At 39.5% G+C, this 24,473-nt stretch overlaps 1 protein-coding gene across 2 annotated transcripts in view; it reads left to right on the top strand.

Moving 5' to 3' along the window:
- Positions 1-21,103, top strand: part of oxct1a (3-oxoacid CoA transferase 1a) — a 46,474-nt gene extending 25,371 nt beyond the window's left edge. Inside the window, exons 12-17 of one of the 2 annotated variants that reach the window (XM_068310441.1) lie at positions 29-101; positions 2,544-2,619; positions 10,340-10,429; positions 11,229-11,309; positions 19,831-19,932; positions 20,061-21,103. In XM_068310441.1, coding sequence (XP_068166542.1) covers positions 29-101; positions 2,544-2,619; positions 10,340-10,429; positions 11,229-11,309; positions 19,831-19,932; positions 20,061-20,096 — 458 coding nt within the window. In that variant the 3' untranslated portion in view covers positions 20,097-21,103. Of the gene's footprint in view, positions 1-28; positions 102-2,543; positions 2,620-10,339; positions 10,430-11,228; positions 11,410-11,490; positions 11,637-19,830; positions 19,933-20,060 lie in introns of those variants that run through there. The other variant, XM_068310440.1, reaches the window with a different exon arrangement.
- Positions 21,104-24,473: the final 3,370 nt, after the last annotated feature.

Here is a 24,473-nt window from a genome sequence, read left to right as displayed (position 1 = left end):
TTAAAAATTCAACATGTCCTCCATGTAGGGAAGGAGACTGTCACAGTGCTTCCTGGGGCAGCCTATTTCGCTAGTGATGATTCATTTGGCATGATCCGAGGGTAAGACCACAACACATTAGCTTGTTTATGGACTAATTATAAAAAAAACAGCTATTTTAACAGCATGTTTCCCTTTAATTAACTAGCTTTTTATTTAAATAATTAGCCAGCCAATAATAACATCAGGCAGCGCATGACCACAAAACATTGCCATGATTTGTAATACTGGACATTAACAAATACCTGCTGTCACCGGTACAAATTAATAGCAGCCTTACCAATATTTCTAACGTCCTGGTTCTTATTGATTTGGCAGCTGTCTGGGCTTGCCCACCCGCGCACCCTGAAACATCGGTTCTGTTTGTCCACCTAGTGGAAATTCAATAGCTCTCATAAATAGTGCTGTCCAGTTACAGAGGCAGGGACCAAACGGAAACATTCTGAGTGTGTGCGTGCGTGTGTGTATGCGTGTGTGTGTGTGTGTGTGTGTGTGTGTGTGTGCCTGTGTGTGTGTGTGTCTGCTGTTGTACAAGCCAACACAGTTGAGAATCAAGACAGCCGAGAGAGAGAATAACTCAACATATGGTTGATTGTAAGCCAACTTCCCTTGAATACTGCATTAGCTCCATCTCACACTGTGATGACATGTAGTGTAGTTGTGCTGCTTCCTTCTTCTGTTCTATCACTTCTTTGTCTTTCTCTGTGTTGCCTCACATCTGCTGTCTGTTTCCAAATGCGATGCTGAAACTCTTATGATTTTCCTGCAGGGCCATAGAGCCTCATTTAAATCTGCCTTACACCATTGAGATCTTCCTTGTAATTCCCCTACCTGCTCTAAATACCATTTTGAAGAAATGGGAAACAGAATTGCTCACCCAGGATGGGACTCACATTTGTACAGAGATGAAATAACTAACAAATTTTGCTAATGTAGTTCATGTAAATTTGATATGTGATGTAGCAAGGGGAGCAGATAAGACCTCACCACCTCCCCCCTCCCAGGGCTCGAAATTAACTCTTTTTATTGGTACCACTGGTGCTCCCAAATTTAGAAGTTAATAGCACCAGCAAAGACGTTAGGAGCACCTACCCAAAAGCAAGGCAGTGATGGAGCGATAGAGACCGCTCCGCCCATCTCCGTTCCTCGCGCCTCTCTTCCTTGGCCAGGAGAGCAGCTGCAACTGCGCTCTCATTGTTTCCTGGCAGGCCGCAGGACCGCGGTACTGCTCAGACTGTTTCGCGCACATTCTCCGGCAGGTCCACACTCATGTGTCCGCATCAAACAAACTGTCACGGTAGTGCGTTCGAAGGTGCACACTCGGTGCCTACGAGTTTTCCCCACATCCACACAAAACTGTATGAGAGACGCTCACCTGAGGATGCTGGATAGTCCGCCTCCGGGTCAGGGGCCAAACCGAGGCACTACCTGGGTGTGGCTTAAATAGCGCATTGTGGCGTGCTTGTCAGGCCGGCCCGGTCCCTGGACTGAACCATTTTGGTTATTATTGGATTGTTTTGTACTTAAAACATCACTAAAAGATGTTTTATGTTGCCCCAAACTCCACCATGCCTTTAGTGAACATTCGTTTGCATTTTTCTCGGTCATTTTGCCCCTCAGCTCGGACTTCAGGGGATAATTCTGCGCAAAATATCTGTGCTTTGTTTCATAGTGGCTCTTCATGTTACCACTTTTAATTCATGCTACGTGTTCAGACCATATGAGGTAAAATGGTTTTGAACTGTCTGACGGAGGAATAAACATAAATTCCGTACACTCATTGTTAACCAGAGGTTATCCTTGTTAACCTCCCTTTGTTTGGAGCTATGCTGTCTCCCTTCTTCTGTGCTCAGCTGTAGCGGTAAACTCACAGCAGTAGCAAGCTGTCTCACTGACAGCGCAGGGTAGACAAACGATCTGATTGGCTGAACTGAGTGGCGCTATTACCGTATTAACTGGAGGAGCAGCGCCTGTCGTCTGTAGCCGAGAACTGCAGGTAAAAATGCGCCAAGAAAATCTACTCTCGTGAAGTTATCATGGAGTGGTCACGGGTCCGGACAGAACCATCACGCGGTCCAGATCCGGACCGCGATCTGCCATTTGGTGACCCCTGCTCTATGGAGAGAGAGAAAGAGCGAGAGAGAAGAGGAAAAAAAAGGCGCACCAGATTTTTTTCCCCTAGTCGCACCGGTGCTCCCAAATATATGTAATAGTCGCACTGATAAACATTTGGGCACATATGCGACCAAAATGGTCGCAATTTCAAGCCCCCCCCCCCCCCCCATAAAAATAGTATTTCAGAAGAGAATAAAGGAAAAGGGTTGCAAGAATGGCTATCATTGTGAAAGACATTTGTTTTTGAGTGCCTGTCATATCAGTATTGAGTGTGTTTTGTGTTTGTTTTGCTTTGTTTTGTTGTTTTCTATAGTGCTCTGATGAGTTCACAAGTTGATCCCGATTCTGACATTGACAGCTGTCTTCTTTTCTTGTGCCGTTCTCTTTAGGGGTCACCTCAACTTGACAATGCTAGGAGCCATGCAGGTTTCAAAATACGGGGACTTGGCCAACTGGATGATCCCAGTAAGACTTGTTGTGATGACGCAATCTCTTAACTTTTACCAAAGTCAGGGTGTCAATTTAAAAATAATCACAGTAGCATCAATACAACAGACACGCTCCACATACCACTTACTGAAGCATGTGTTTGATCTCTGGTAATATTAGGCTTGTACTGCTGGTCTATTGGGTTCCTGGATTGATTGATGTTTTGCGTGTCTACAATGTGCCAAGGACACATTGAAGGTCAAAATGTAGACAGTTTATGCTCAGTCTTAGTTATCTTAAACTGCTGATTGTCACAAGAAAGAAACATTTTAATTGCTGCCATAAATGTTCTTTTCATTATGAATTTATGAAAATTATTTCAGAATTTATCATCATATATATTTCTAATTACTTTGTTTATCACACGCACATAGAAAAAAAGCTATTCCTATAACAATTGCTACATTTTTCAGATTGCTTCTTTTTTTTAACCACTAGTCAAACATACATTTATTTTTTTTAAAAGTTGGGTATCATGTGACATGTTTTTTGACATACAGTATCTGCCTAAAAAAATCAACCCAGTCTTCAAAATAGTAACTTTCTGTTTCTTGTTAAATTGTTTTATCCCATCTCAGAAAATGATCCTGGATCTATGTGCAGTGAATAACCCACCTTTAAAGTCTTAAAAGTCACAAATCATTGTACGAAAAAATATATGTTGGATATTATTTTACTTTTGACAGTTTGGACTTAATTATAGCTCATAGGTTATTCAATGCATGGTGGTCTTTGGCATTTGTCAAAAATTAAAATATCTTGGTTGAATCAGTGCAGCCTTGCTGTTATTCAGGAGCTGCTTGTGAGGGTAAGGATGGGTGGGGTGGGGGTGGACTACAGTATAATGGGTGGATACCATCATCAAGTGTCTCATCAGGTTAATTGTTCTTTAGGCCACAGTGGCCACAGTCCTCCTAAGTGATTACTAAGGTCAAGAACCCATTAAAAGCCTGTTCACAATGTGGGAGGGCATATTCAGAATTCCCCCCCTGGCACACAACTGTTTTCTGCTTGACTGAAGTGTACATTCAAGGTTGCTTCAGCCAGTGCATCATTTTATAAATGCGTCTCCTTGAAGCAGCCAAGGGGATACACTGTGAGCTGAAGATGGTAACATTGAGAAGCCATGACAATAAATATCATTTTCAGATGAATATTTAAACAGTACACATAGTATGAATAATTTAAAGTAGAAATACTTAAATAGACGATGATGTCTGAATATCGCTATGCCATTTTTTATTCTCTCTTTACCTCTCCACTTGCACTTTTTTGTCTGCATTAATCAGTTGGTGTATGAATTAGCACATTATGCAGATACTGAAGCCCTGCACTGGAGCTCCTATTTGCTTTTCCGTGTTGGGATATTGTACTGTCGGACAGTTCAAGCAACAAAATAATGCTGCATAGTAGACACACCGCCATCTGCACCTACGCTTCATCTTCATTGTCTCCTCCTTTGAAAGGATAGATGAAGAGAATTATATTTCACCACCATCTCCGGATAATGAGAATGATCCACTATCTAAAGATGGGTGCACGGCGTGAAATTGGAAATGTTGTACGTGGGAGTGGGGGGATGCAGTACTCTTAGTGTGATTATGTCGATTTTGAGCATTTTTAATATGCAAAATACAGATGAACATTTTGAAATGATTTTACATCTCTGCTCGACCTGAAACATCTGGAAAAACAATAGATGGAGAGAAAGGGGTAATAGAATAATAATAATAATAATAATAATAATAATAATAATAATAATAAACCTTTATTGTCCCACAGTGGGGAAATGTGTAACATATAAAGAATAGCATTTTGGATTCATTGTGCTATAGTGTCCTGTAGCTGTTTGAAATGAATTGAGCTGTTCTAATCGCAAGATTCTTTCACTCAGCAGTTCACTGTAGAGGCAGACACTGACGATTCCAGTCACAGATGCCTCCTTGCAAACACAGACATCTAAAAATGAGAACTGCACTTCATGTTTGTTGACTTGGGTTTTGATCTCCTAACCTATACTGCTTTAGTTTTCACTCGCTCCCTCTCCACAGTAATAAACAGATGTCATCACTTAGGAAACACTGAGTACAAATAAGTTGACTCAAACAATGAAGTTGTGTCTGTTCAGTCAAATGCCAGCTATGTCTTTAACAAAACAGATTTCACTTTGATAGCTGTGAAGTGGAAAACAAGCACTGCATAAGACATAGATTTCAAACCCCTGGAGGCTCGGTATAACTGCAGCGTAAGTGCTGCGATAGCTCAAGCTACTGACTATTAAAATGCAGTTACTTGATCAGATGCTCATGATATGGCCTGATGGCATCTTTAATGAAGAGAACTGCTTAAGTGCCTTTTGTCTCAGAACTGTTCTGTTTCCACATCATAAATATTTTTATCTCAACGTGGTTATCAGTTAATGTGTGTAAAGTATGGCCTGTCACAGATTTGTAGTGGCATAAACCAATCAGTGTATGTGTGAATTTTAAAAGCTTTAAAGGAGTTTTGTGTGTGTACAAAAGTGTGTGTGTGTGTGTGCATGTGTGTGTGGAGCTCCATTGTGGACGTGTGCACCGTTTAAGCAAATGTAACTTAATGCTTCTAGGATTATTAGTGTCTGAAATACGTTTTGATCTGTTATGGCAGACAGTGGTTCATTTTCTGTAGTATTTAATGATGCCTTCCCTAATAACCTCCTCCAAGGAGGTGAAGTGAACCTTGGATTGTTGGTGTTGGTGAACCTTGGAATGTTTACGTGTTTGTTTGAATATTTGCAGGATTTCACAAAGAACAGATTTTGATGCAATTTGGTGGAAGGGTTTTGGATTATTAATGGGTCCGGATGAAGGAGTGGGTTATGGTTTTTTTCACTTCATTTCTCCATTCAAGTTAACATATACATTATATCCACCAGGCAGGTTTTGATACATTTTTACATTATGAGAACCTCGAAGGTAGCAAATTATTGACACAAAGATTGTGACGTTAGTGTTTACATTTTCTCATGCTTGTGATGAAATGCTAATATACCCAAGGCTTTCAGATTATTCCTCATTGCTGGGTGAGAAAACGTTTGACTGTTATAAATTATGGTTTATCCTGTATTCATTTGCCATATCCTGAAAAGTTTTCCAGTTACTTTGAACTCAATACAGTCCATTGTGTTCCTGTCAATCCAGTCTCCCCTTTTGATACTTGTCATTAGCTGACTAGCTAACTCAAGCTTTTGACAGTCAGGCGCTATGTTACAGAATACAGAGCCATTTGTGCCAGACAGCAGACATTTTCAGAGAAGCTGTGGGGAGAGAAAGGAGGCCACTTGCTCAATACAAACTAATGATTGTGAAGGAGATTATTTTCTCTGCTGTTTCTACCACTGACTGTAATGTGAACACTTGTGCAACAAGTTTGTTTTTTGTTGCCATGCCAACATCAATGAAATGAATGCATCTGCTAAGGCCAGTGAGAGAAATGCTGTGCAAGTCAAGTTGTGCTTCCCATGATGCTTTTATCATGCATTAGTGCTGCAGCAGCACATCTTGGAATGCTCGTCCTACTCTGTGTCACAGAAACAATTGGCTTCTGAATCAATTTCAAAGACCAACAGTAGAAAATCCAAAAAATCATGCGTAGAGAATCACAGTATGAAAGGGTTTCATCTCTGTTCCATTCAGACTTGTATGAAATAACTTACACACTATGTAATATAGCCTTAGTCATGTGCCATGTGAGACTTATAGGGGAAACCATATTGGTTATGGGCAGCTGAGTGTGTCATTGTCTCTGCTCTTCCATGTTATGAGAGGTGTCATTTGGGCAGAACTTTACCATAAAAAGTACAGTATAGTGTTGTACTCGTTCTGCACCGCTTATGCAATCCTGCAGCCCCTGACATTATCATTATATGAATGGATGTACCTTCTGAAACGCCCATTTAATTAGCATTCAGGGAGCGTAATACATATCAGTAAGCCATCATAGGAATACACTGCATGTTCCATCATTCACAGTTATAAAACACCCATGTAATTAACATATGGGTAGGCTACTGTATATCGCTTTTGGCAAGGATTAATTTCAAAGAGGTAAAAAAAAAAAAAAAAAGGTTGCTGCTTCAACGAAAAAAAAAGGAACATCTGTGGGAGATTTTCTCATTACTGGCATTTAAGTAATGCAGCAAAATAAAACCTACAAAATTAACATAAACATGTCTGGATTATTTCACCTAACAGTAATAGAGCATTTTTGTGTATTTAAGTAAAATTAGGTCTTCTAGGTTGTATTACATGGGAATACAAGATTTCTCTTTATAAGCTGTGTACAGATCTAATATGAAAAACACTGTAAAAAACAGAATGTTGCCGACTATAAACAAAATACATTTAATAAGGTACAAAATTTTAGCTAAGTGCACCAGAATCACTGTAGTCATATAATTTATACATGTGTGCATTCACAAAGTAGTAAAATCACCAATCGCCGATCTGTTGATTTGTTTGGCATTCATTCGAAATAAGCATATATTTACAGTACTCAGTGAAGTTGATCATGAAATATTACATATGTTTTATCGGGCAAAGAATATCAATTATCATATTCCTTCTGGAATGGCATAAATGTCATCAATAAAAAAGATTGTTGCACTACTTAAGATATAAATTATGCACAGTGCATTTGAATGTTTTCACATCTTTCTACTTGTGTCTGTTCGGAGTTGCAGACTCTCGGTCATCCCTATGGTGCAGATTATAGCAGCCAATTGGACATCAGAGTGGTGAGAAGATTAAAAACCTGTGCTGCCTCAGCCAGTGCAGAAAGGTTAACATCATCAAAGTTGCGTTAATTAAATGCCTACGTGCTTTCCAGCACAGGGCAAAAGCCAAATGCTGCTACAGCCTCCTTGTTCAGTGGTATCCACATTTAGAAGAGTAGTATTCCAATAACCTTTGATATTCAGAGACTACATCCAGTTTGTGGCAGTGAGGCGTGAGGTGAGGTCTACAGAAACCTGGCAACCCAGCTCAGTCAGACAAAATCAGGACGACCAATCAAAGACTTGATTACATTGAATGAAATAACTTTGGTGAAGAGGATGGGCTAGGTTATCAGCTTATCTGATCTTACTTGTTCATACATTTGTTCTTCATCACACCGTTACAGATCAGAGGCTGTGAATCCGTTGCAAGCAGGAACCAATCCTCAGTAATCAATGAGACACTGAGTTCATACCTGTCTGCAAGTCTCCACCACAGTGTTATATTGTGTATTGACTGATGCATCATTTCACTTCTTCACAAGTATCCATTGAAAAATTTGCATTATGTTTTCTAGAAGTTCACACGTGTTAAATGTACATTAAGAAAAAAAAAAGGACAGACTGTGTTTAAAGGATAAATACAGATTTGGGGGTTTTTATTTAAGGATGTCTTGTAAACTGTCCCAGGGGCCACTTTCAGCTTGTGTTCATAAAGATAGAGCGTAAAGATAATTCATTGATGAATAAATAAAAAAAATTAATTTAGTCCTTATGTCCTTGACTTCATGTGGGGTTTTTTGGGGTTTTTTTTTTTGCAACTTCCTCCACCCTACCTCCCTTCTCCCAGTCCTTATTCTGCTCCCTGTTGATATCTTCTTCACCCAGCTGGCCTCCCTGGAGGCAAACAGTATCCTTATGATGTACCACGCTTGGCATATACATCCTCTGGTTATCGAGTAGCGAGAGAAGCAAAGCAGGCTCTTCACATGATTGATGAGTAAATGGGATTTTAATTCAGTTACTCAGCCATCACCCCGTGGCCATATCTGCATATCAACCAACCTTATTTAGAAACCTTCTTTATTGAAAACAATGAAGGACCCTGCTGGCAGTTCACTTGCTGTGATGATCTTTCAGAATTCCTTTTTTTTTTATAACACATCTCTTATTTTTGTGATTTCACCAGTTAATTTAAGCATTTTATCTAACCAACTGATTAAAAACATGAATGGTAGCTGATGTTTTGAGAGGATGTCTGTAGGGCTCCATGGTGTGACTGCATTTGTTACAGATGCTCCCAAAAATCTGTGAAATGAGATTAAATATTTTCATTTTTCGCACCAGTCTGTAGGGCTACATCATGCACAGGTTTTTTTACATGTTTATATGCATGCAAGTTTGAGGATGCACTCTTAACGACTCCCACATTCCTTGCAAAAAAACATATTTTTGTGCTGTATCACACATAAGGCAATTGATTAAATTTTTTTTCAAATGCATTGGTGCCTGTTCAGTTTGCCTTAGGTGCCATTATTATACGATGGCCATTATTGTCAAATTTCTTGTAAATTGTGCTGTGAATTTAATTAAGGAAAACTATCTGTACCGAAAAAGTAACGATTAAAGTATTTAGCATGTGCATCTGAATAAAAATGCACCAGAGCAAACTGTGTATAAAGTAATCTAGATCCATAGATGGCTCGTGAAATGTGCTTCGCAGCTGATGCTTGATGTCTTGTTCTCATTCTTCTCACATTTCCTAGAGATTTTCATTGAGATTGTTTTCCTGTTAAAAGCATCGTATTAAAGCTCCGTGAAAGCGCCAAGCACCTGTTATGATGTTAATCCATCTGAATAGTATTAAGTGTCGTTACCTTCAACAGCTTTGACCATTAAATACACGTTCAAAATGCAGCTGATTTAGCGGTGTTATTTATACAAAAAAGGTTGGGGAATTGTTTAAAGCATATTTTCTCACCTGCCTACATTGGTATGTATTCACGCAGATAACTTGAGTTTAATTTGCGCAGCCTTTCACATGTCCGTCTGTGACATTTCTGCTGGTGCCTCAATATAAAGGTGCCAAATGCAATTTAGTTTGTGGCACCCAAGCCTCAGAAAAGAATGTAATAAAAACATTAAACGGCAACATTTTCTTGAAGCAGTTTAATTTATTTTCTGGTTAATGCACAAATACTCTCCCAACATTTCTCATTGAAGGTACTTTCAGCAAAAGTACTTTCTACCACAGAAATTGGACCCTATTAAAAGGTGTTTTGCAATTTAGGGTATTATTATCAGTGATACTGGGTATGTTCATGGTCTTCCTTACTTATTTTGAATGTGTTTTTTTGAATTTGCTATCCTAAAGTTGTTTGTAGACCAGAAGCTGTATTTTTTGTGTCACTTCTCTTATCAATTAAGTTTTAAATTTTGTAGCAACCAATGCAATAGGAACTACAATTAAAAAACTGCTAAAAGATTTTCAAGTGGGTAAAAAACATCTAAAAATACCATTTATTTTTTTGGATTGACTTCAACCTTTGTGGTGCTGCCACATTTTGTAATAGTGGAGATCCAGGCTAATCTTTTCTTTCTGTTATCTCAGACTGTGAAGTGTTTCAGGATTTAACTAGTGCAAGAATAAAATTAGGCTCTACCAAGCACAGAGCATTGCAGGAAGTACTGAAGTGAGAATGTGAAGAGAGGGCTTCTCAAGCATGTATGTATATTTAATGAAGTAGGGTTTTTTTCTGCAGAACTATCTCTACTTGAATATTTACAGTAAAAGGGAAAAAACATTTTGCTGTCATTTTATTTACTGCCATTTTATGTTTTAGTATTTGTGTTGTGTATTGTTGTATTGTGTTCCTAATGCTAAGATACTTTTTGAGTAAATTTAGTTGCATCAATGTCAAAATTGTCACCTTCCATTCTTAGGGTAAAATGGTGAAGGGAATGGGAGGAGCCATGGATTTGGTGTCCAGTGCCGGAACCAAGGTGGTGGTGACCATGGAGCATTCAGCTAAGGTGTGTATTCAAGAGCTGTTGTGTGTGCTTTTACTGCATGTTAACAAAATGACCTTAATAAGATGGATTCTCTTTTCTAGAAAGCAGGTAGAATTAATACATGCCCTTTATTTTGCCACATTGACACCAACAGTGTACCTTGTATCTGCTTTCAACGATGAGTGGTACTGCTATGACTGATTATTGATAATTAGGTTAATGGATTGTTGAAAGCCTCTGCACCACAGAGCATGAGCTCATCCAGATGAGCTTTTGAAGACAAACTATGTCGTGTATGTTTTTCCATGGCTAATGGAATACAAGCCTGGGACTGGGAAGAACTGATTAGTTAGGCTGGTGCTGCAACTAGAAAAGATAATGCCACAGGCAGTGGAACTCGTTTACTTTTATCAAAGTCCAGACAAATATGATGCAAGGGCATCATAACATTGTCCATAGAAGCATGTCATTTTTTTGCTAATGGGAGCCTGTCTGGCGCCCCGCTATTGTCCAGATGGTGCAGCAGGTGAGCATAAATTTACTGTCCTGAAGCCTGTTTTGTTATTAATGAGGAAGGGGGGAATGTGTGATCTATGAAGTGTTCCGTTCAGGCCTCTCAGGGACATTTGGATTTTTCTTTTAAGAGATGATTTGGGAAAGTGATATAGCCAGCTGTATCCTGGATATGTTAAAAATTTAAGATGCATCCCTGAAAGTATTAGCACACCATTAAAGGTGATTGATTGTTTTCACTGGCTGAGTTTAGTGACTGGCCTCAAGTTAAATCCTTCCTTCTTAACCTAATATCCACTTCTTTCAGGGGGGAAAACACAAGATATTGGAAAAATGCAACCTGCCTTTGACTGGGAAACAATGTGTGGATCGGATCATCACAGAAAAGGTGTGTGAAGCTTTGTGTCTAATATCCAGTGGTTGTTATTGCAGATTTATACAATGCCTGGGGAAACAAAGTAGCCACCTGGATTTAACTAAGGAAATAGGTGCGAGCATCTTATTGGATAATTACTGCAAGTCATGTAACCCCAACTGATCCAATGAGTTGCTTCTCATTTCTTTAACAGCCATGCTGAAAGACACATCCCGTGATTGTGGAAAAGATGATAGTCTGTTTTAGAAGGGTCAGATCATTGGAATGCATCAAGCAGAGAAAACACCTAAGGAAATTGCAGAAACCATTAAAGATGTGTTAAGAACTGTCCAGCACATCATTAAAAATTGGAAGGACAGTGGGGACCTATCATCTTCAAGCAAGAAAGGTAGCATCCCGAATGATCGTGATCAGCGATCACTTAAATGTTTGGTGAAATCGAATTGAAGAAAAACAAAAGTAGCAATCAGAGTTCTACTGTTTAACAGTGAAAGTATGGCATTTCCTGATGCGAAGGAAACTCAAGGGATTGGGACTTGACGCACACGCACACGCACACACACACACACACACACACACACACACACACACACACACACACACACACACACACAGACAGTATACTGTATATGACTGTTGAATAGGCCTGGGGTGACCCAGGCTGTCTCAGATCACCCTGGGGAGGCAGATACACCCAAAGAACTTTTCTTAAGTTTATTTAAAGTTTGGAATCTTTTTAAACCAGGACACAGCAATGTGTCACTCTGCAAGTTCTGCACATTTCAAACTACTTTCTTCTCTCCAATACAGTTGAGCTGTATTGGAGTTGAGTATATTTGAATGGCAATTCAAATTTTTATAGAGATAGAAAAACCGCTCCGTGCTCATAGCATGGGACAATGTTTTAAAAACCAGTGAATGTAACCAAACTGCCCTCTGCAAAGGAGGTCAGTGTCTCTGGATTGCGTGGCTTTGTCTGACACATCTTTTCACTGTTGTATGAGAATTAAGCACAATCTCTATGGATTGGCAGGTGAGGGTCCTGATTCCCTTTTTTTCAGAAAAGTGGATCAGCATCTTCTTTCTACCTCAACCTCTTCTGAAAGCCAATGGACTTTAGCCTGAAGGCAAATCTCATTTGTCTTCATTTGTGCGTAAAGAGCTATTTGAATTTCATCAGCTCCCCATCGTTTGGTGTGATGGAATAATGCAAAAGAATTTGCTAACCTGTTGGATATCCCCACTACCAAACAATGAATTGCATTTAGTAGCATACATTGTGAAGAGCGGGGAAATTTTATGGCGCAGCATGAATGTGATTTTACTACTGACATCCTTTTGGCTTTGTAAGTCCAACCAAATGTTGGTTTTTGTTTTTCCCATCCTTTTACGGTGCCACTCTTCTGGTACTATTCCTCCTCCTGCTTCCTATGCATGGTGCCATTTATTTTTGTGAAACTGCTTTTTTAGGTCACTCATTTCTGACATGATATCCGTCAAGAGCTTCCCTGTATAAAAGAAGTACACTTTATTAATCCCCGCAGGGAAATTACATAGTCACTCAGGTATTTTTACATGTTCTTTTGTGTTAGTTTATGACAATCAGTGTATACACAGGCCCCGTGAAACACAGCATACACGGGGGCCTGTAAGCATGCAGTTAGCAGTTAGTACACACATCAAACAACACACATCGGGAGGCAGAGTGACGGGCAGCGGCTTCAGGAATGCGCCCCAATTGAGCAGCTTGTAGGGGGGACGGCGCCTTGCTCAAGGGCACCTCGGCAGTGGCTGGGAGGTGACTTGACACCTCCCACCGTCAGCTCACACTCCCTCCGGAGATGTATGTCCTGGCGGGAGCGTGATTCGATCCGCCAATGGTTGGGGCGATCTGTCTACAAGACATCTGCTCTACCGCTGAGCCACTGCCGCCCCTAAATATAAGTATCATCTGCAAAGAAAATCATATTTTAGAAAACTGACAAATGTCATTTATATATAGAACACCACAAAAAACGTCCAAGCATGTCATCTAGAGCTCATCCATCTTTACATATTATTGCCTGTTGCTTCACTAAGTTTTCATCTACTGCAGAACCACACATATTGCTCTTGTTCCATAACCAATGTTTCACGATAAGTTGTGTCAAATGCTTTCTTTGAATCAGTGAGTAATCCACTGCATATTTCTACTTTTTATAGTACTGGTTACTCCTGTTAATTTAGTACCTTGTAGACATCTGTTCAGTTACTGTAGGTATGGTAGTTTTGCAGCTGCCCGTTCTGGCCTATTGAAAAGCAAGATTGACTTTGTGAACCTGAATTGTGCACAAGTAAACCTTGTGTTGGTGCGTGACTCAAGAGAAGCCATGATTTCCCTCCGTTTGTCTGCTTTACTGAATGTTTTTGGTCACTGAATGTTTTACAGTGTTGCCAACGTAAAAACACAGAGCTCCAAAAATAGAAAGTGAATGTGTAGCAGGATGCCACACATAAATTACTATGACTGAGGCAAAGCATGTCTTGTTAAGATAGGTGGAATTTTCTTTTCAAAGGGAACTGAAATACATATTATTCAAAAGTACAAGGTTGAAAAAGGTGACGATGGAGGGCAGAGAGAATAAAGGATACTGATAGAAAAAATAAAGGGTGGGGGATGTAAGAAATAAAATCCAGAGCGGTATAGCAATGCACATCACTGATGTGGTTTTCGTGCCCTCGTGTGCTGCGGCCGATTCCTTGTACCTCTCTAATGTGTAGTGCCTTTGTTGCTTCTCACTGAAACCTGTCAGTGATAACGTTCGGCCGTGTGCCAGTAGCCTTTACATTTTTTAAATTTCTTTCCCTTATCCGTGTTTTTTTTTTCTTAGCTGACGTGATTGTGCAACATTTCTCAGCCAGGAGACTTCTGTCAATATTTATAAAGGTTAAAGCTCTTTCTCCTGCCCTTTCAGCATTGGTATCACCTTATTCATTTAATCTCCTGCTGCTTTCTCTCCCTTTCTGTCTATTAGTACTGTATTCTCTTATTTCATCCCCAGGTTTTTAAATGCATTTGTAACAACTTCAAGTCTAACAGTCTATCATTTAGAGCCTTTCCATCTCTGTCAGTACAGTTTTCTCGTATTCATCTGTCCATACTTCTTTTCCCACTTCAGCAGGTATCAACCTATAATATAATTTTTCTGATTAAAGGTCTGTTTTGCTGATTTTCTTTTTAGGAAAAAATAGCTTGCATCTGTTTTTTCAGTCATTCTAAACAATTACTATCCACCCATAAATGGTGACATGTTTTAAATAATCCTCTTTCTCTTTATTGTTTGGGCCTGGTTTAGTGAATTTTTAAAAATGGTGACACATATCTGTCAGGTAGTTAACCTCGTAGCTATTGCCTAACACAGAAAGAATTTAAAGCACCCATCATATTCTTACCTCCAGTTCTGGCTGTGTTTTGGTTTTTCTTTGGAAAAGATGTCATGTTGATGCATGTTCCTATTATTTCTCCTGTCAACTCAAATCAACATATTTGGGCTGTTTGCTCAAATATGTTGATTTGATTGAGGCTCACATAACAGCAGCCTGGGAAATTACAATTTACCCAGGTTAGCCCTCGGCTTGTTAGACTGTCAATTCAATTTCATCTACAGAAATGTTGATGGGGATCTTACTGCATAATATTCAGTTCTGTGGTAGGACAAAATATGCCTTAGTAGGAGACAATATAAAGTGCATTCCTCCCCAGTCATTAGAAATTTAAGGTAGAGTTCTCCATTTTGTTCCTGTCAAACGCATGTCTGTACAGATAATCTTCAAGATACAAACATCCGACTTATGAGCATTTGTAGATACGAACAATTGCGTGCTGCCCACATCCAACTACAGTAGTTCCCCTTTCTGCGGCAAACTCCGCCGAGCAGCACTGGTGCATGTGCAGCATCCAACAACATCTGGTGATGTTGATAATTCACTGTACACCACTGTAGCATGTAGCACGTAGCTTACGTTTAGAATGAAGGAGGAGGGAGTAGAGTTGTCATTAGAAAGATTACCACCACAACCACTATCTTCACTAGCCTTTGCTTTATCATCCATATTTAATAGTAAACTATTCAAGGTACAAAGCCTGACACTGTGAGATGCTCACAGAGACAACAACAAAGTTGTTTCATGTTGAGACAAAAAAATTGAACCCATATATATAAGGTCTGACTGGACTAGATGTTGTTCACTCCTAGTTGGATTTGCTGGGACTGTTCGTCAGTCTTCCTTTCCTCCAATATATATGAATTATAAATGGTCCATCAATGATCAGAAATTTAGATTTTCACAAATTATTGACAATGCAACATTTGCAGGTAACACAAGAATTGAAATTCACTTCCTATTTATAAAGCTTCCTAACAGTGTTCAAACTAGAATGGTGTTCAAACTAACCTATTTTCTGAGAGGACAATATTTTCCCTTATAATGTGAACATGGTTCAACTTGTTTGTGATAGCTCCCTGTAGTCCCTGTGGTGTAATTTAACCTGTGAAAGTAAAATACTGCTCTGCTTCCATTTCCCTCAATTACTGCAACTGTTTATATATATATAATTCTCCTGGTATAAACATATGCGAACTTTGGTGCACATGCTATTGTTAAAAATTAAGTGTTAAGACTAAATGTTATTTAATATGTCGTCACTAGTTACAGCACAACTTAAGATCTGGAAAAGTGTTGTGGGATATTTCAACCAGTATTTCAACACTAACCACAAAACCAACTAGAACCAAGGCAACACCCATGAATTCAAAATTTTACCCTGACCTACTTTCAGGGTAGGTCAGGGTAAGTCGCGGGATGTTGCAGTCTGTGAATACAAAATTTTACCTTGACCTACTTTTCTCAAGGTCAAGGTCATCATCATTTCCATCCCCTTTGCCGCCCGAGTAATGTTCTTTTTGTTTCATCTTTCTATCTGCAATGATTGCAAAGATATTTGCTGGACGGACGGATGGACGAACACATAAACACTGACAACTACAATACCTCCCCCTTCACAGGATGTAATTAGGGATTTATGTCTTATGTCAAGCAGAACAGTACATAATATTTTGAGCTTTATTTCCTGAAAAACACTGCATGTCATCGTGTGTGTCTGTTTGCGTGGTGATCACCAGAGGAAACGGCCAATGATATGAGTGACTCCAAACCTAGTTAGAAGCCCTTCCTGCCTAACGACATCCTTATTTTATTCTCCAGTTTGTCATCTTCAAAAATGAGAGCAGGAACGTCGGTCTTTTAAAATTTGCCCCAAAAAAAAGAAGAAAGAAACAAAACATTGCTTTCCTTCCATGCTGAGACATGAGCCAACGCTGACATGCACAATATATCACTACAGACACAGCATCCTTGTTGGCTTGTGATGGCTAGAAGGGCTAGTGATTCAGACTCTGTCCTAAATAGTGTTTTTATAATTTTAGACCCAGCGTGGTAGGAAACCTGTCGCCTCAGGCAGCGTCTCTGCAGCCTTTCCTGTATAGCCGGCCATTATAGACACCATTTTACTATTCCTCCTCTCTGAACTACAGCTCCCTTTCGCAAGTTTGGTCACTCTTAGCGCTGCCATTGAAATTGGTTGTTGCTCATCATATATGCAGTGAGTAAATCACATCACTTCCATGGCCCATGGAGCTTGAGTTCCCATAATCATAAAGGTCTATCTACAAAACCTTTTTAATGTTTTGTCTTTAGCAATTTTGTTGAGGAATTGTTTTAGTGAAAAAATTTAAGCTGCATGACTAGTGGATTATTCAATCACCCTAATGCACTCAACCAGTCTTCTGTTCTGACAGTTGTTATTCCCACCACCAAATTGAAATCTTTTTATAGTCTTGTTTTCTGCCTTTTTTTGTCGTGCCTGAACACATCTCATAATCTACTTCTTCATGTAATACACTGCGAGGAAACTATGATGTGCAGGATAAAATATTAAATTTTTCCATTTTTGTCCAATCCACTAATGAAACTTGCCTTTGTCTTATCATTAAATTAGTGATGTTGGCTCACTGCTGTCATGTGACCACATCCTGCCATGGGGTAGGCTGGCAGCTTCTCAAAGGCTAGCTTGCATCCTTGTGTTTTTAACGATGATGGTTGGCTTTGAAGACTGCAAAGAAAGGTGACTCAACAGTATCACAACACAAAATCTGCTCTGCATGTGGAGGTACCATTGATACAAACAAGATTAAGTTGATTGTTAATTGCTTTAAAAAGCTTTTATCCAGACCATTTTGTGTCTAGTCCTTATTTAAGGGAGCATGTCAAACTGAGCTCACATTGGTGCTACATCACACCCGCTAAAGATTTAAGCAAACCATTGGCACACCTATGTTGACCACATTTTTGGACGAATATGTAATTTTCCATCATCACTGACGACGTGTCACAATTGGAGATTCATATCACCGTCTGTGTTATCCATAGCTCTGTGCTCCTTGTGCCATTCCATCTGTCTTGCTATATTGGAGTGAGATATCCACCTCCTGCCCCGTCGATGTGTGTGTGCGGTCTTAATGAGCTCAGCCTCCTGACGGGCTTCTCCTGGATGCGACTGTGACTTAGCCTGTCAGCCCCTGCTGAGAGAAGCAGCAGGAACCCACTCAAAATGTTTGGCCCATTTTTGTCCATTATGTGCAGAAATAAATCAGTGCAACAAAATGTGGAGAAACAACCATGACAAAGCTGTCCAGAACTTCTTGGACAAGGTCAGAGTTCACTGGTGCTCTTCTTCCAAAGACAAATATACATACAGTATATAAATATATGTATATATGTCTTTTTTATCATCACATGTCCTATGCACTTCAGGTGAATTGGCCAGTCTCAAATTGTCTGTGAGTGTGTGTGTGTCAGTCTATCTTTCAAGTGGCTCTGCCCTGGCATCGTGCCCAGAGTGTACCCTGCCTCATGCCCCAAGTCTGCTGGGATAAGCTCCAGCATTTCCGTGAATTAATGAATGAATGAATGAATGAATGAATGAATGAAACGATATTGCTCCAGGTATGTATTTAAAGGTTTATTGTATGAGCTGCATTTGGGATCTGTCCCGAAAGATAAAAGTATGAATTGTTCTGTTTGAAATGATCATATTATTTAATGGTACATTACCCAATGAGCCTGTCCCCATAGCCTTATATTGGGCTACATCACTCTATATTATCTCTGTTTGTTTCCCTTGATTTGATTGTAAGTTTGTGAGTAGATGCTTTCTGCCATCTACTATCTACATGTTGCAGTGCTGTACAGATATACAAAGGAAAGTTACAGGGTTGATCATCAATTAGCAAATCAACAAGGAGAGCTCTGAGAGAGGTTTCTGCAGATACTGATGACCTCTTGTAGAAACCAATCTTGAGCCATGTAAGAGTTCATGAAACTTTTTAATAACTTTTTTTAACTTTGTGAGATAGAGCCTTTTTAAAAAATATTATATCATGATAAACAATGATAAGTTGGTATTGAAAAAAATGGCATGGGCAGATTTTGCTCCACTGTTATGAACTCAGATTCATATTATTATCTAGATTTGGGAGAATACAATATGTTTGTGGACCGTAACAATACATATTGGGTCACTAATAGAAATGGTAGAGACACGACGATATCTGTGATAATGCAGATGCAATCATTCGAATAGATTTTTTAAAATCTGATATAGATAACAATATGAAAAATAAATCCTTATCCTTCGTTGTGGAAAGCAGAACTTTTAAATCTCATGATAGCGGAAAAACATTCTAAATGCTGGGAGCAGGTTTCCTGAGTCAAGACAATAGGTGTTGTTGCTTAATTTGAGACAGGTTAGAGTTTAAGTGACATCATCATAGCAAAGTCCCCTTCGTGTTTGTTCTGCCCTGGGTGCGTTGATGCAGCGACTGATGATTTCCACTCTCTGATTGCTTTTCAGATTTTTGCTTGTGAAAAAGTATATTGAGAACAACTTCATGGATCAGAAGCACAAACTCTTGCCTTGTAGTGTCGTTGCAAAGTGTGATCGCAATCTTAACAGATAACCACAGAAACTCAAGATGCTATTTTTAATCACAGCTGCGTAATTGATAGCTGACTTTCAGCCACGCAGCGTTTTATATTTCAAGTCCATTGTTCTTAATTGAATTAATCTTTGATGTTGAAACTGTTGAAAGTAGTGCAACATTAATAAAGTAATTGCCCACTACTTTGTCGCAGACCAGAGAGCTGAGGACCTGCTCTCTGGGGTCTTTCAAGGGTCTCTAACCAATATAATTGCAGCATTTTTGTCATTTATGGACAGCGTTGAAGTGGCACTCTGCCCCCTGTCTGATGAACTGTTGTATTTTTAGAGGGGTTGTCATGTCTTTACATCACTAAAACCACATATCATAGTACTATTACTATAAATACTTATTTTTGGTGCTGTGTATTTCTGTCTCGTCATCATCTCAGTCTCGCTCTAAACATGTCATCCATTTTTCCTTCCCTCTCTTTCTTCCCTGTCTCGGTTTGCCAGGCTGTGTTTGATGTAGATAAGACAAAAGGCCTGACTCTGATAGAAGTGGCGGAGGGGCTCACTCCTGACGATATCAAAGCTTGCACCGGCACAGATTTTGAGGTAAATATCACAAATGTTTGGTTCCCAACACCATGGCTATTTTTTGGTGTGTTTTTTTTTTTAACTTCAGGTATCATAACTGTGCGACCTCTCTTATTTCTCCTTGTGATTTTTCCCCCATTGTCTAGGTGTCTCCTAACCTGAGGACCATGCAGCAAACCTAGAGGAGCTCATAGTAATTTCTTGGACATCTGTTGTGCAGACATTGATCAATTTAGCTCATAAAACATAAATGCTACTTTCAGTTCTGGGTAATCAGTCAGCAAACAAGAAAAAACATCTAGTTCTAACAAATATTGAATATGAGAGCCAACATATATTGCTCTCTTTTCTGATCGGATCGACCATTTTGGAATCTTTGTTACATTGTCAACAATTATATAACTAAGATTGCATTATATGAATTTTGAGACTGATTGTTACTGACACAGGATATGACGAGTTGCTTTAACTAATTTGGAAATCAAAATGAACTATGTACCAGTGTTTTCTCATTCAGCATTGGATTACAGTGCTCTAGAAATGAATTAATGTGAATTGATTTTTGTTTTGGGCTTGGAATTTAAATCACAATTATTTGTCAAGGTTTTTCCTCCATATTAATGAACTTTTCTCAGTGACCTCTCTCTTTTGTTCATTCACATTTGCTGCTGGGGACTCAACCCCACGGCCTGGGCTTCAACCTCACTGAATCATGTAATGAAGTCCCATTGTCATAGGTTGAGGCAGAAAGAAATGTCAGAGCTGCATTTTGGGGCGTTTGGATTTTATAGATGAAAGTAGCAGCATTAACTTGTGATGCAGCTTGTGAAATTAAATGCAAAATGAATCACTGTTATTTCAAATAGAAGAAGCCTTTCGAATGAGAGGTGACCAAGGTTCAGCAAGGCAAGTTGATTCTTTTTACAATTCTTGATTTGCCTGAGGACCTACACAGATATATTGAAATGAGTTTTCATGTGTAAATGGAGATCAGAGTTTTTGGTGCCCCAGTTCAGCACCGAAAAAAACAAATATTTTTCTTGATTTTTTTTTCTGCTTAGAACTTCAGGGAATTGTAAAATTAAAAACCTTTTATTATACATTTATAGTAATCAACCTCCAAAACATTTCTGTGAGATTTTTGCTGTCCTTTTGTTTCTTTTAAATAAAATAAAGTTCAACCATATGTCCAGAGTGAAACAAGGTTTTTTTTCTTGTGACTTCTCAAATAAAATTCTAAAAATCGAGCAATAATAGATACTCTCACCAAACCGCACGGAATGCAAGTAAATTATTTTGAGAGTTATTTCTTATGACACTGTACAGGTTACAGCTTTCTATATATGGATGGTGCACTAGCATTGACATTCTTGATGTGATTTCTCCACTCAAGTAGAGAGGCACTGCCATGACCTGGGGGCTGTTACGTAACAGCAGGATTCAACCAGTGGGCTTTTGGGTTCAAGAAGATCAACTGGATGGGATCATCAAGCAGAAAAATGGAATAAAGTGACAGGGGTTGTTCCTACCGGCTGTTTATGTTAACCCACCACATCCTTTCATGACTCAAACCAGAGAGTAACCCTTTAAGGGTTTTTTTTTCTGTTCAAACTCATTTTTCCTATTGGTTAAAAAAAATCACATGATTTTACATAAATGAATTAGTTTGAATGTAGTCACTGAAACATCTCAGTCCAAATAATTTTAAAACATGGTAAACTGCAGGAGGGTTAAATGTGCATGGTTACAGGAAGTAGCAGACGGATTAAAGTGACATTGGGTGTTCACTGCGACCATTTTAATCAACAATCAACTTTTAAGTTCAGATCAATATCAAGCTGCTTGACTGTTAGCAAGTTACGAAAGTGCTGTTTACCCTATTTTTAGTGTCCCCCAATCAGGGCTGGCTTTAGTCATTCTTTGCCTTGTTTATGTATGAGATGTTTGCTTCAGGGGGTTGAAGACGGTACAATCATTACTTAGCAAGAATGTTTTGGGTTGGAGTCCAGCCCTAAGGGTCTTTAAACGTGGAGTTGGCTTGTTTGTGCTCGTGTTTGCGTGGGCACCCTCCCCGTGCTGCATTTCCCTCCAGTGGACCAAAAACAAGTGATGTAGGTGAATTAGTAACTCCAACATTGCCCATGGAAGCATGGGCAATGTTGGAGTTACTAGACCTTATGTTTGGCACAGTCCTATTTAATACTATTCAGTTCATCACATGATTGAATAGTGTGTCAGACCTGTGACGAACTGATGACTTTTATGGGTTGTATGTCACCCCTCACCCAGTGTTAGGTGGGACACCAAAACACCATTAAAGGATGACCCATCATAGAAAAAGGATGAAGGATGGAGTTTTTTTTCCTGCAGAGTTGTGTCACAGTCCCCTGTATTACTTTTAAAATTCAGAACCTTTACAGTATGGACACATTAATCAGTAAGGCGATGAATGATAATGAACCATACCGATTGTAAGTCTTTACAGGCAAAGCATTATATTTGTTTCATTGTAGTCATGCAACATCAATTTTAAGCATCAATGGTTTCATTTGTCTAACCTCTCCTGTACCACTTATCAAAGATAAGTCACAGAACTGCAGAAACAGAAATTCAAATGCATGATGTATACAGTACCTTAATAAATAAAACATTTTTAGTACATTCTCCATTCTTTACCACTGTGACTTACAGTACTTCACTGTAATTTATGTGTCAGCCACTGCAATATCTTTGAGATAATGAATCAGCGCCATATGGTATGTATCTCAGTTATCCTAGCGCATAACCTCAGACACTATAGGTTGATTGAGGATTATTTTTCACCTCAGCTTTCAATTAGTCATTCATTCGTAAAGCAGGCCTGTGTAATGACATAATGTGCAGCTCCATGTGCCACACTATGTCTCCCTGAGGGCCTGTGCATAATTGGCTTAAGATACTCATGTACTTTCACAGTCCGGCAGGTTGGTTTTTATAAGGCAACCTATTTAAGGACAACTGTGTGTTCTTAATGACGTGGGTGTCTGGTCTCTGCATTCATCGAGCTACAATTGATTAACACCGGGTGAGTGCTGTGGTCACCATGTGCGGTAAAGGGGAAAAAATTAGGATAGATCTAACCAGGGATGTTTAGAGGGTCAGCCTATCCCAGCTGTCAACACATCGCAGGGCCACATGGAAGACAAACAACCACTCACATCTACAATCAATTTGGCGTGATCATTTTACCTAAACCACATGTTTTTGAAGGAAGCCAGAGAACCCAAGCAGACATGGGGAGACCATAAAAAAAACTCCCCAGAGAAAGGAAGTGAACCCAGAATCTTCTTGCTGTGAGGCAGGAGCGCTCCCCACTGTGCCACCCTGCTGCCATGAGTACAGACCAATGGGTGGAAAGGAAAAAGGAACTACCTTTGTGTTGATATAACTGGGTCGGAGGTAGACACAGACAAAACGGCCCAATATGACACAGACGTAGACATCAATATGAAAGACGGAATACATCTACTGACCCTATGTTTGGCTCAGTCCTATTTAATACTAATTATACTTCAAAGCTTCTATGTTCTATATAAGGATCCTGTTATTTAGGTTCTCATACATTTTATGAGTAATATAAGTGTTTCTTCTAGTAGGTCTGTTCCAGATTATTATTAGTGTGGAGGGCTCAAGTAGTCATCATGGATATCACACTACTGGCACTACCGAAGGTACACAATCAGACTGGTATTCAGCACAATCATCAATTGAAGGTAATTCTAGATCAGCAAGTCAAGTTCAATGTGTAAAAATAAATCTGTACAAAAATAATCAATTAAATATTGTAGTGTCTCAAACAGATGACAGCAACACACCAACTGATGATCCCTTGTGTTTATACAAGTACATGTGAACACGGGCCAATTCATGAAGGCAGCCAGAAGTCTCAGTCACGGTGACTACATTACTGATGAATCTGGTTCTGGCCACACACTCCTAGAACGCAACATCAATAAGACGCCACTTGTTAACAACATTAACAGTCCCAAGAACCTTTGTGGTCCTACTTCAGAACTATCACCAATTAGAATGACTATGGTTATACCTCATTCACAGAAATACCCTAATATGTTGTATAATTTTGTCAGATTTGGAGGCTGGTGAACTGGAAAACGTGCTCCTCGTGGTGTGGTGTTCATTACTGTGTACTACTGTGAAGCTTTCCACGGAATGTTGCCATATTTAGATCTGTCTAACAAACCCCACTTTCATGATAGTGCTTACCCACAGATTCAGCTCAAGAGGCGTGGACTGACTGACGGTCTGTGTGTGTGTGTGTGTGTGTGTGTGTGTGTGTGTGTGTGTGTGTGTGTGTGTGTGTGTGTGTGTGTGTGTGTGTGTGTGTGTGTGTGTGTGTGTGATGAGAGAGAGAGAGAGAGAGAGAGAGAGAGAGAGAGAGAGAGAGGGAGAGAGAGAGAGAGAGAGAGAGAGAGAGAGAGAGAGAGAGAGAGAGAGAGAGAGAGAGAGAGAGAGAGAGAGAGAGAGAGGAAAGGCGCACTCCAGGTTGGCGCAGGCACCGG

This window comes from Antennarius striatus, chromosome 3, assembly GCF_040054535.1.
Source record: "Antennarius striatus isolate MH-2024 chromosome 3, ASM4005453v1, whole genome shotgun sequence".
In the NCBI taxonomy this organism is placed as follows: Eukaryota; Metazoa; Chordata; class Actinopteri; order Lophiiformes; family Antennariidae; genus Antennarius; species Antennarius striatus.
The sequence above is the reverse complement of the archived record's forward strand: the minus strand, read 5'-3'. Positions and strand labels throughout refer to the sequence as shown.